This window comes from Mus musculus, chromosome 2 (genome assembly GCF_000001635.26).
Source record: "Mus musculus strain C57BL/6J chromosome 2, GRCm38.p6 C57BL/6J".
In the NCBI taxonomy this organism is placed as follows: Eukaryota; Metazoa; Chordata; class Mammalia; order Rodentia; family Muridae; genus Mus; species Mus musculus.
In genome coordinates, this window is record NC_000068.7 from 156010925 (window position 1) to 156022994 (window position 12070).

The window sequence follows — 12070 nt, forward strand, 5'->3', positions numbered from 1 at the left end:
GGAAAAATAATACTGTTACATGTGGCTGACAGTTGGCTTTTATAGCCGTTTTTATGTGTGTGGTTAATTGGCGCTAAGAACATTCACACCACCTTCTGCAGTGCGCAGAATAGCTTTTGGCTATTCCCCCAGGGCACCGTGGCTGGGCTCTCATCCCTTCGTGACTTCTCAACAGGTGCTGTAACAGTTGTGAAGATGTGCGGGAGGCCTATCGCCGTCGAGGCTGGGCCTTCAAGAACCCGGACACCATTGAGCAGTGTCGGCGAGAGGGCTTCAGCCAGAAGATGCAGGAGCAGAAGAATGAAGGCTGCCAGGTGTACGGCTTCTTGGAGGTCAACAAGGTACCCGGAGGGAGCAAAGCGAGACAGCTGGGTGAGTCAGGCCTGTTGGTGATGCGGAGAATGAGAGGAAATGTCCCCTACAGGTGGCTGGAAACTTCCACTTTGCCCCTGGGAAGAGCTTCCAACAGTCTCATGTGCATGGTGAGTGATCCAGGGTCAGCGGGGCTCTTAGCTCTCAGATTCCCTCGTGGCAGGTTGGTGTGCTCCTTACCAGGCCAGTGTTCTTTTAACGTGGAGCCAGAGTAAGAGAGCAGGAGCACAGTTGTAGAGAATATAGGGCAGGGCTATGGATGCTCAGGTAGTAGTGTGTACCTGGTGTGCATGAAGCCCTGGCTGTGACCTCGTCTGTATGGTGCAGGATTTGGTGCCCTTAGCGGAGTTAATGTGTTTATTCACTAGACAGTAGCAATCACCTGCTGCAGAGTTAATGTATTCATTCACTAGACATTAGCAATCACCTGCTGCGTGCCGTGTGTTAGTCTAGGTATAAAGATCCTAAGTCAGTAAAGTCCCTGCACTCAAGAGTATTCAGACAGACAGCTGGGTGTGGTCCACATACCCAGCACTTGGAAGGTAGATAGAAGGATTGGCTTAAGGTCATCCTTACATAGCACGTTTGAGACTAGCCTTAGTTAAATGAGACCCTGCCTCAACACGCTCCTTACACACACACACACACACACAACAAACAAACAGGCATATAAAGTACATGATATATCCTCTACTATTAAGTAATGTGGACTTGGGCTGGAGAGATAGCTCAGTGGTTAAGAGCACTGACTGTTCTTCCCAGAGGTCCTGAGTTCAAATCCCAGCAACCACATGGTGGCTCACAAGCATCTGTAATGAGATCTGATGCCCTCTTCTGGTGCGTCTAAAAACAGCTACAGTGTACTTACATAAAATAAATAAACAAATCTTTAAAAAAAAAATTAATGTGGACCACACCAAAGACCAACCTGGTCTACATGGTTAGTTTTGGGCTAGTCAGTACTATATACTGAGACCTTGTCTCTAAATAAATAGATAACATAACAATAATGTAGACCAAAGCAAGGCAGAGTAAGATGGTGGAGGGGACACCGTCTGCTGTTTTAGTTAAGGTGGTTTAGGAAGTACTGTGGGGTTACCCGTGTGCCAGGACCTGAGCAGAGCGAGGCGGCCAGCAGTGGTGATGCCTAGGCAGCATAGCAGGCAGAGAGAGCAGCAAATGTAGATGCCGAGGGCCTGCGTGTGCTTGGCAAGTCCCGGTGATAGTGAGCCTTGGAACACAGAAGCTGAAGGACAGCCACGTAGGGCAGCAGGGCCAGGCTTCTGTGCTGTGTGAGCTGACTTCACCCTTACAAATAATGTCAAGCAGGATGGCTCAGACTTTTGATACCAACACTCAGACGGCAGGATTAGGAGGATCTCGTTGAGTTCCAGGCCAGCGAGTGCTACATAGTGAGGCCTTGTCTTCCCCCACCAAAAAAAAAAAAAAAAAAGAGAAGCACAAGGTAACACAAGGTGGTGTGTAGAGGGTGAGAGGGGACCAGGGCAGCACACGAGGCTCAGTGGAGAAGGTCGCAGTGACCAGGCCTGGCAAAGATGCTGGAGCATGGCTCAGAATGGTGGTGGTGAAGCAGTGGGTTCTGGATACATTAAAGGTAGAACTGAGAAGATACCAGTGGGTGTGACAGAGAAGGACAAAGGAGTCCAGGACAACTTGAGTTTTATGAGTTTTATGCCTGAGTAGTGGGAAGGTTAGAACTACCGTTTAGAAGACTTAGGGGATGGGTTGGAGAGGGTGGTTGTTCACAGGTGTGGGCATAGCACAGACATTCAGTTTCTGACCCTTTCAGGCCAGTAGGATTTTCATTTCCTAGGTTCTGTGCTTACCAAGTAGTTTTTCCTGGGAGTTGGGGGAGAGGAACTAGCAGGGAGCTGCAGATGTTGGACCTCACACATACTCAGAGCTCTCCTGCAGGCACAGGATGGTGGAGAAGGGACCTCTGCCTGAGTCCTCCAGCTTCTGCCATTAGAGGAGGCTAAAGATGGCTGGTGAGCCAGGGGAGCAGACCATGGAATGTCAGGGGCATTGGTGGCCCTCTCAGACCCTGGCTGTAACCAGGGTCTGAGATTGTGTTAAGGGCAAGGTGCTTGAAATTGAAGCTAAGAACATATGTCATCACTACCATTGTCAAAGTTTAGATGATGGTGACAGCTGAGGACTGGGAAGTGGAGGATGAGACGGAGAAGGAAGGAAAGACTACCCAGGAACTGGTGCACAGACCTCAGAAGGCTCACATGAAGCAGGGCTGTGCACATGCAGGGCTGTGGGAAGTCACCATCACATCGCAAAAGTGAGGCTAGAGAGGAGAGCGACAGTGTGGCGGGTGGGTCTGGAGGGGACAGGTTAGTGCCTGAGCATGAAGACTGGCCAGCTGTGGCAGCCAGGAGAGCAGCCTCCAGGCACAGCAGGCAGAAGCACATGCAGGTTGTCCCTAGCTGCTGTTCTGGCATAGGAAGCAAGGTCATTAGCTGAAGGCTGAGGAGAGGGGGATGGAGGTGGCGGAGATTTGAGAAAGGCCACAGTGGGCACCTCTAGTTTCTAGGACAGTAGGTAGAAGTGAGAACACCTGAGGGATTCTCTGGGGTTTAGAGACAAGGGAGTCAGGAGCGCATGATCACAGAGGTGAGCCATGGGAAGAAGTGAGCCCTTCGGGTTGGGTAGCAGTGGAAGCCAGTAAGGAAACTGAGGCCGCAGACTGCGCCAGGCCTTCTGTGTGGTGGCAGAGGGCAGTTGGATTTGGGTGGGAAGGACCAGGAGGAAGTTAGGATGGTGGTGCAGCTACTGCTAATGTCAGGTTAGGGAATGAGCAATAGCTGGAGGTATGGGTTGGGGGAGAGGAACAGGGAGAGGGCTGCCCAACTGTGAGGAACGGATCTTGGAAGGCTCCTGTACATGACTGTGGGACTCAGGAGAAGCTGTGACTCAGCTGTCGTCAAGGATGGACAGTCCTGGGGGTGCCTAGTAGTATTTTGTGATTACACAGTAAGGTGCTTTGATCTGCACCAGAGCTGAGGACTGAGAGTAGATCAGGGGACAGTGATCTGACAATGGCAGTAAGGAGCTAGAAAGGCCAAAGAGGGGATAGATACGGGAGACCACATAGTCACTGAGGGGATAGAATAGAGTTGGTGCCTGTGGATGACACAAAGAGTAAAGGGCCTAGGTAGAGGCTGAAGACAGGAGTCTGCTACCTGGTGGGGTGTGGCTGGGTGGCAGTTAAGATCACACTGGGAGATGGCTACCAGGTAAGAGGAAGGCAGGGAATGAGCAGAGCCCATAGGCCTGGCTGCTCTGAGTGACTAAGGTAAGCATGTATGGGGTCATGTGCAGCAGCTCTGCAGGTCTATCAGATAGTCTGTGCCTACATTGGGGGAAAGGCAAGGGGAGCAAGGAGGTGGTCTAGAGGACCCTGCAGAGCTCTGGAACCCTGCATCCCCTTACTCTTGAGGAGTAAAGTGGACTTGCTGAAACTATAGAAAGATACCAGTGTGGCACTGTATAAAACTGTAGGCGCCAGGCCTCACAGACACTCAGAAGATTGGGCAGGCATGACAGCAGCATGTCTGCGCCTCCTCTTAGGTCTACCCTCAGAGTCCTGAACCCCAGGAAAATGACTCTGAGTACAACGATGCCCATACACAGAGCTCCAGTGCCAGTGGCCAGACATCTGCCGGAGCCCTCAGAGTATTTTTTTTTTAACATCTTGGTTAATTGCAGGGTGTGAATGATACAGTCTAATTTCTTGTAAAGTTGACCAGGTACTGCCTCTCTTAGATCCTCCTGGTCCTTAGGACAGCCCTCTGCAGAGAAGGTCGTGTAGCTGGGAGACGGTTTTAAGGCTCTAGGTCTTTGGTTCTTCTTAGACTAGCTATTTTTTTCTGCTTAAGCCACCTCCTATGCCTCTTTGGTCTCAGAAGAGGCCTTTTAGCTGGGGCTAGACCCTCGTGCTGAAGCAGGAGTGTCAGTCCTCCCTCCTCCCATGGATCTTGCTCCATAGATCTCACTGTGAAGCTCTGAATCTTTGTTCTCTTCCTCCTCTCTCCTTCCCCCATGCTGCAGTCCATGCTGTGGAGAGTAAGTGGCCCTGCCCCCAGGGAGGCCAAGCCCCCACTTCTGAGGCAGCCTGCCCTCCTGGAATGGGGAGGTTTGGATGGGTCCGGGATGTATCTTTGAGGTGGGGTTCCTCACAGCAGGTAGTTGGGACTAGAAGATGGGATGAAATTGTTGCTTCAGGACCCCCTTGAGACACCTTTGGGGAATTTTGAGGGCAGAAGCACCAGAGTCCCTGTCCCTTTCCCCCTCCCCCCCATGCTGGCTCACGTTGGGGTCCCATGATTTGCCATTAACTCTAGTTAGTGATCTAGTCAGTAGATTTTGTTTCCTGAGCTAAAAGCCCCGCCTGGAGTCAGTTGCCTAGAGCTGCTGTCAGGGAAGAAAGATCTGTGTTCTTGCCCACCCCATGTGAGGGTATGAACTCTCACCCAGGTCCAGGGCAGGCCCTGACCAGCTGTCCTTAAGCAGCACCAGGGTTACCAGGGTGATAGTGACTAGGGGTCCGAGAAGAGCTAGGTGCGTCGCACCCCACAGCGAGGAAGACAGCCTGAGAGGAGACTGGGAGCAGCCAGGAGCCTGGTCCTGCCTACCTAATGACCCTGTCTTCTTCTCTCCTAGTTCATGACTTGCAGAGCTTTGGCCTTGACAATGTACGTACCAGGTGGAAACCATGGAGGTTGGGTGGCATGGAGACTGGGCTTCTCATGTCTGACATGGGGCGCAGAGAAACCTCTCCCCATTGCTCAGCTGATGTTTCAGACTCGGGGGTTGTGGAATGCAACCTTGAGAAGGAGCCTCAGAGCAAAGCCAGAAGGGAGTATGACATTCCTAGGTGGGTATAGATGGCCAAGGCTGACAAACGTTGGCAGGGCCAGAGCACTTGGGACTTGGCAGCCACCCTGAGGAATCGGCTCTTTCCTTCAGAACAGGGGGCAGTTGTCTGCTCACTGTAACCAGGGGTGTGACATAGATTTGCATTTCTAAGCATCCCTCAAGAAAGCTGGCAGTTAGGGGCTTCTGGCTTAGGTCTTCATCCCTTGAGGGGTCCAGGCAGGACCAATGTCTACTGTGCACTCCATGAGTCTTTGAAGTTGTACCTTAACCCTGGAGCCCCAGGAACCTGTGGACTGAGAAAGGAATCCTTCAGTGAAAGCAGGAGATGCCTGGTACAGCCAGTCCTTCCATCATTGTCCTAGCCTCTCCCGTGTAGGCTTCTCCCTCACCCCTCCCTTTCCCCTGCATTGACAGACTCAGGCGTCCCTCTCTGCTGCTCTAGATAGTTCTGGGTGGCGTGGGTGACGTAATGTCGGGCCTCAGCCATCTGATTGCTTGCAGATCAACATGACACACTACATCAAGCACCTGTCATTCGGGGAGGACTATCCAGGAATCGTGAACCCCCTAGACCACACCAACGTGACTGCACCCCAAGGTACCATCCTGGGAGGTAGCCCCTTCTCCCATCAAAACCCAGCATGCCTGGCAGCAGCCATGCCCTGTGCTCTCCTCTCCACACAGCCTCCATGATGTTCCAGTACTTTGTGAAGGTGGTGCCCACAGTGTACATGAAGGTGGACGGGGAGGTGAGTTCAGGTAGTACGGGGACAACTCATCTCCGAGCACTGGGAGTCCTTGTGTAGTTCCTCAGCCTGGCCAAGGAGGTACTGCTCTCCGTACAATGGATGCAGCTCTGAGGCCTGAAGGGTAGAGGTCTGCCCTCACTGCAGTCACAGGCTCAACACCACCTGGTCTTCCTGCTTCCCACACTGCCTCCAGACAACCCTTGGGTGCTCAGTGACTCCCATTGTATGTTCTGGGCTGGGTTATCCAGGTCAAGCATCCCTTACGCCTCCTCTGTTTTGTGGTCTGTAGAGCAGCCAGTCTGTTGAGTGCTATAACAGGGCTCAGGGGCAAGGAAGTGAGTGCCAGCCTTAGGGTGGCACTGCAAGAGTGTTTTCTCACCCCTGGACCTCCAGCGAAAGGATTGACCAGATGTCGCTACGGCAGGTCAACTGTAAGGTGCTGATTAGTAGGCTAGCTGGCTAGTTAGGTGACCAGGCAGGGGACCACAGGAGTTCTGACAGCGCTAGTTACCGATATGGGACCCTCATGTCTCTTCAGATAGTCATAGCCTCACAATGGGCAGGGCTCAGAACACCCCTGAGCCAGTTTCTGAGCCTTTCTCTGTCTCGGACCCTTTCTACCACAGGTGCTGAGGACTAACCAGTTCTCCGTGACCAGGCACGAGAAGGTTGCCAATGGGCTCCTGGGTGACCAGGGCCTGCCGGGGGTCTTTGTGCTGTATGAGCTCTCACCAATGATGGTGAAGCTGACGGAGAAACACAGGTGAGGTATAGAGCGGCAGTAGCCAAGGCTCAGGGCCAGTGAGAGCCGGTGCCTGCTGAGCCCTCCTGTTGCTTTTTTAGGTCCTTCACCCACTTTCTGACAGGTGTGTGCGCCATCATTGGGGGCATGTTTACAGGTAAGAGGTTGCAGGGCACTTTTGGGGGAAACGGGTGCCCCAGGCTCCCCTGTGCTGTAGATCTGAGGATGTTCACATACTGGGCAAGGGGTCCACTGCTGAGTAGCATCCTCAGTAGTATCCCAGGCCTTGGCTGGGGAAGAGGAATGCCTTAAGGACCAAGGAAAATGCTCGCTGGCCAGTTAGGTGACAGCAGGGGTCCTCGGTCTCTCCCTCAGTGGCCGGCCTCATTGACTCGCTCATCTACCACTCCGCTCGGGCCATCCAGAAGAAAATTGACCTAGGGAAGACAACGTAGCTCTCTCCCTTCCCCACAGCTTGTCCTGCCCTCTCTTCCCCTGTGGGTTTACCCTCCAGCCTGTCAACTACCCATATCCTCTCCTCAGCCAGCCCAGCCCAGGGCAATAAATATGAATTGTGATAGGAATGACTGGTCTCAGTGTGATTCTTGGGATCTGGCTGGAACCTAGGAACAGCGTCTTCTCTTAGTCACATTGTGACTGAGAGGCCAAGGTCAGCCCTTTGGAAGTCCCATGTGCATCCCTGTGTAATATGGCTTTATTTACACCAGACTGATAACAGCTTCACAGCTGTGCTTTTAGTCCTTATTCTATGACTAGAACTTTCTATGGTAAATATCTTAGAGCCACTATCATAGAGCTCTGAGTCTAGGCTGGAATTGGTCACTTCTGCACTGATGGACAGCTAAAGTAGAGGCTACCTCCCACAGCCTGGCCTCAGTCCTGTGGCTCTGCTCACTCCCAAGCCCCATAGTGTCTCTCACCAGTCCACAGCCTTGGGAGCCAGGACAGCAGCCAGTTCATAAGACCATGGCTGGGAAGCAAAGTGCAGTGAAGACAGCAAGCTCACTGGAGGGCACTGTGCCCTAGGTCCAGGTGACAGACCACCTGAGAGCTATGTCTAGTGTCCCCTAGAAGTCGGGGGTGATGACTTTCTCTTGCTAACCTGGGGTCCTTCTGGTAACCCACCCATCCTTGGCTTCTTGGTTTGGTTTGCCCCATGCTCTTAGGAGGGTCACTCAGAGCAGTGCTTAGATGTCAGGGAAGGCAGAGCCATGAGCGGGGCAAGAGAGGGACCCAGCCACTGGCAGGAACAGGAAGGCTGCTGGTGGGGGTACAGGCGACAGACAGAGTGCACTCAGACTTTAGAGCTTGTCCTTTCCTGGGACCGCACGTGGGCAGGTCCATCCCTGTGCATCCTAGCAAAGGCCCTGCTTCCGGTGCTTCCTGAGAGCGTTTCTCCTGCACCACCTACAGAGACAGCCCTGGCCTGGGGTAGAGTTTATTGAACCCAAGGACTGAGCCCTTCCAGGGCACATTGCAAGGAAGGACTTCCAGAGCAGGTGTGAAAGGTGGTGACCCTGAAGTGTGTCCCCGGTCACTCAGATTAATGTTTGTGGACGGGGCTGAAGATGACCTCGCTGATCTGTCCGGGGATGGTGTAGAAGACGAGGAGGAGGAAGATGGTGATTAGCGCCAGCAGCAGCAGCAGCACCAGGATGCGCCAGTACCGGCGCCAGATGAAGAAGATGAAAGTCTTGAGGGGGTTCACGAACCAGTTGAAGGAGGTTTTGGGGCGGCTGTTGGGGAAGGGTGGAGTCACAGTGACCAGGAGGCCCCGGCCAGTGACCCCAACTACCCAAGCTTGGGCTACTTGCTTGGGTTTCTCCAGAGGCTCTGGCTCCTTTCGCCCCTTCCCAACCGGCCTCTTCTCTGCCTCCTCCACAGTTAGCAGTTCAAACTCCGCCTCAACCTTCCCCTAGAAGAAATGGTGGGCGGTCAGTGGACACAGTCCAGCCTGAGCCAGCCCCTGGTCATTATGGGCTACGCACTGTGAGGATGTAGACGTTGCCCCCTGTGTCTGTGAACTCCAGGTCTTCTGGCCGGCCCGCCCTTCTCTTCCTCTTCCTTTTCTTGCCAGCCTGAGCCTCTCTGGCCTCCCGCTCCACATCTTCCATGTCCTTCATCTTCACCACTGGCCACCAACCCCGCAACCGATGGCAGCGAAACAGATTGCACCTCGGCCCTGCCCCATCAAGGGCTAGTCGAACAGAACAGTGCTCAGGGTCCCGGGCCCCCCTTACCATGTCTGGTAGCTGCAACTCCAGGGACCCTGTGAGAGCAGAGCTCATGAGGTTAGGGCCAGGAGTTAAAGAGGCAGCACCCAGGGTTGCAAAGACTCAGAGGGAAGATAGTGGTCAGACTACAGCTATAGAGGTCTAGAATCAGACTGCCAATCAAAGGTCACAGTGGGACTCCAAAGTGACTTCAGGACGGTCGGGGGTTGGGGGGAGCATGGAAGAGGTTTTACTGCACCAAGCTCCCTGAACACTGACTAGGTATAAGCCTGGGCTCTGAAATCAACAGGATTCAAGGTTAGAATTCAAACTAAGGAACAAAGAGGAAAAGGTTGGTGCAAAGACAATGGGGACAGATAAGTGTAGATTTGAGGTTAGGAAAGCTAAGTACCAAGAAAGTCGTTGGCAGAGATTCGGTCGTAGTCCCAGACCTGCAGGACCAGCACTGCTGGCTGCCGGAACTCAGCCTCCTCCAGGGCGAAGGGTCCAGGCTTGCGCCGGACGCTCACCTCCCGCTCCGTCGGCAGATAGTCAAAGCGGAACACAAAGCGCCAGTTGAAGTTGCCCTCTCCGGTCAGGGAGTTGAAGTGGACATCCGTCTCCTGTCTGTCCTGCTCCAGACCCTTTACCCAGCTGGGTGAGGGAAGGAGACAACCCAGGGCAAGATGGGTATCAGGGCTAGGGCCACACCCAGGACTCAGCCGTCAGCACACAGAGGATGTGAACACGGGGTCCCCATTTGCAGTTTCCTGTAGGGCAGCCATTTGGCCAGTCTGGCCTGTAGGCCTACCTTTTCACATAGATGTCGCTTGACCTCTCTCCAGTGAGTGGGTTCACGTCATCCAGAGCCACATCGTCCGTGTTCCAGATGACAACTCTGAGCTCATAGCTGGGGAGGCAGTGGTTTCAGGCTGTTAACAAGGGTCCTGGGAGTGTAGCTCAGTGGGTAGAATACTGGCTTAACCCCACAGTCCTGGGGCTGACTACCCAGCAACTCTTAAGCGGGGGTGGTGGCACACAGGCCTGTAGTATCAGCTACCCCCACCCCAGAGGTTTGGAGTTCATCCAGGAGGCTGCATGAGACCCTGTCCCCAAACCACAACAGCTGAAAAATCTTTGATCTTTGTTCAGTTGATTGCTTGCCTAGCTTCTGAGGGGCCCTGGGCTCGATCTCCAGCACTATAGTAAGGTGTGATGATGCATGCCTGTCAACCCCAGCACTGGAGAAGTAGAGGCAAGAGGGTTAAGAGAGTTCAAAGGCCATCCACGGCTGCATCCCTAGTTCAGGGCCAGCTGGAGCTATGTAAGACCTCCTCTCAAAAGACAAGAGAAGAGGGGGACTGTGGGAACAGAAAGGAGCTGAGTCAGGTACCACTGATCATTTCCCACTACAATTGCAGCACCAGGAGTGCTCTGATCTGAGCCAGTACAGCGAGCTTCTTATCATGTGGAGTCCAGAAGCCTGGGACTCTTGAGTGGTTCAGCAGCCGTCAGCTTCAGTTAGAGCCACAGCGAGCCACGTGGCGTATAAGCCGAAGTTCTGGGGTACAGAAAAGTATGAGAAAAGACAGGCAGAGAGGGAAGGGGTGAGAACATGAGAGCTGGGACATTCTGTTTCCTCCCCGGCACGGCCTCATGGTTGTCAGGGGGTTGCTTGGATGTCTCTTCGCTTCATTTATTAACCCTCTCTGATTTTGTTTGGTTGAGACAGGGTCTCATGTAGCCCAGGCTAACCCTGATCTCTATGAAACTGAAGCTGGCCTTTGAACTCCTGATCCTCCTGCCTCTGCCTTCTGAGTACACAGATACACTGCCATACCCGGTTTCACCCTCTGACTCTGCCCAACCACTTCGTCAATGTGTGTGGTTCTGGTGGGACTGGCTTCTACTGGACTCAGGCAGACCACACAGAAATTGTCAAGCTGTGCTACCAAAGTCCCTACCCACAGTGGCAGCATCATCTAGACCAGCCAGTGGCTGGTGTGAGGAAGTAGCTTTGGGCTTTGGCTCTCAAGGCATTTATTTCCACTCAACAGGCCTGGTTCTTAAGAGATAAGCCAACACTCTTAGAAGCTGTCTTTTCCTTAGGCTGCAAAAGGGTCTCTGAGGAGCTAAAGAGATGACTCAGTGATTAAGAGCACTTGTTGCTCTTCCAAAGGACTCAGGTTCAGTTCCCAGCATCCACAGTGTGGCTTACAGTCTTCTGTGGCTCAGGAGATTTGATGCCACCCTCCTTCTGGCCTCTGCAGGCCACAAGTGAGCTTGCACAGACATACATGCAGACAAAAGATCAGTACACATTAAAAAAGGGATGGGGGGGCTCCCTAAGAGTTATACCAAGAAGAGCAGAGCCTAGAGGTAGAAAAGATATCCTCATAAAACTGCATTTGTGCTAGCCCAGGGAGGAGCAGGGTTTACTGAAGGACATCTGGACACTATACACAACAATGCTCGTGGCTTATGGGCAAGGGAGGGTTATGAAACTCAACTGCCCACAAGGCACAGGCAGAAGTCTTGGCCTCATTCAATGGAGGTTGGGTTTCCAGAGAGTAGAGAAGCCCAAATTCTCTCACCTGATTGGCTGCCGAGGCTTGATGTCAACTGGGGGTGGGGCCGGCACATCACTGGGGAAGATGTCAATCCACATATGAAGGGATCCCTAAGAGCACAAAACCAGGATGCAGGGTCTTGCTAGAGAACTACTTTTCTTCAAGGAATCCAGTGCTGCTCTGTCCCCAGTGAGGAATGAGGAAGGTGAAGGGCAGGAGTTACTGGGTAGATTTGGGCTATTAGGGTAAAGGTCGAGTCTAACGTGAGGTTCCCAAGGTCAAGGCAAAGTCTGGGTTCAAGATAAGTTTCCAAGAAAGGAAATTGAAATCAAGAGTAGTATATGGTGTCCTTGAGGCCCAGATAACCCAGGGTGGAGCCCTGGGTCTGAACCTTGTTGGCTCAGGATCCTATAGGACAAGAACTAGGGAGGGGGTGTATAGCCCATGACAGGGTCAAGACTCCAAGGCTGGGTGGAATGCTTACTGACACCAGGA

The 12070-nt window shown here is 53.0% G+C and overlaps 2 protein-coding genes across 7 annotated transcripts in view; one reads left to right on the plus strand and one right to left on the minus strand.

The window, feature by feature from the left end:
- Ergic3 (ERGIC and golgi 3) overlaps nucleotides 1-7355 on the plus strand; it is a 10252-nt gene extending 2897 nt beyond the window's left edge. The window contains exons 6-14 of one of the 3 annotated variants that reach the window (NM_001356413.1): nucleotides 176-341; nucleotides 425-482; nucleotides 4453-4467; nucleotides 5065-5096; nucleotides 5764-5878; nucleotides 5965-6029; nucleotides 6656-6792; nucleotides 6873-6928; nucleotides 7147-7355. In NM_001356413.1, coding sequence (NP_001343342.1) covers nucleotides 176-341; nucleotides 425-482; nucleotides 4453-4467; nucleotides 5065-5096; nucleotides 5764-5878; nucleotides 5965-6029; nucleotides 6656-6792; nucleotides 6873-6928; nucleotides 7147-7226 — 724 coding nt within the window. In that variant the 3' untranslated portion in view covers nucleotides 7227-7355. The remainder of the gene's footprint in view (nucleotides 1-175; nucleotides 342-424; nucleotides 483-4452; nucleotides 4468-5064; nucleotides 5097-5763; nucleotides 5879-5964; nucleotides 6030-6655; nucleotides 6793-6872; nucleotides 6929-7146) is intronic. The other 2 variants (NM_001356414.1, NM_025516.5) reach the window with 2 other exon arrangements.
- An 859-nt stretch (nucleotides 7356-8214) lies between these two features.
- The window catches only part of Fer1l4 (fer-1-like 4 (C. elegans)), a 33881-nt gene continuing 30025 nt past the window's right edge, over nucleotides 8215-12070 (minus strand). The window contains exons 20-25 of one of the 4 annotated variants that reach the window (XM_006500309.4): nucleotides 11600-11685; nucleotides 9817-9915; nucleotides 9418-9659; nucleotides 8781-9061; nucleotides 8607-8707; nucleotides 8215-8528 (exon numbers count right to left, since the gene is read on the minus strand). In XM_006500309.4, the coding sequence (XP_006500372.1) occupies nucleotides 8336-8528; nucleotides 8607-8707; nucleotides 8781-9061; nucleotides 9418-9659; nucleotides 9817-9915; nucleotides 11600-11685 (1002 nt within the window). In that variant the 3' untranslated portion in view covers nucleotides 8215-8335. The other 3 variants (NM_001136556.2, XM_006500307.1, XM_006500308.2) reach the window with 3 other exon arrangements.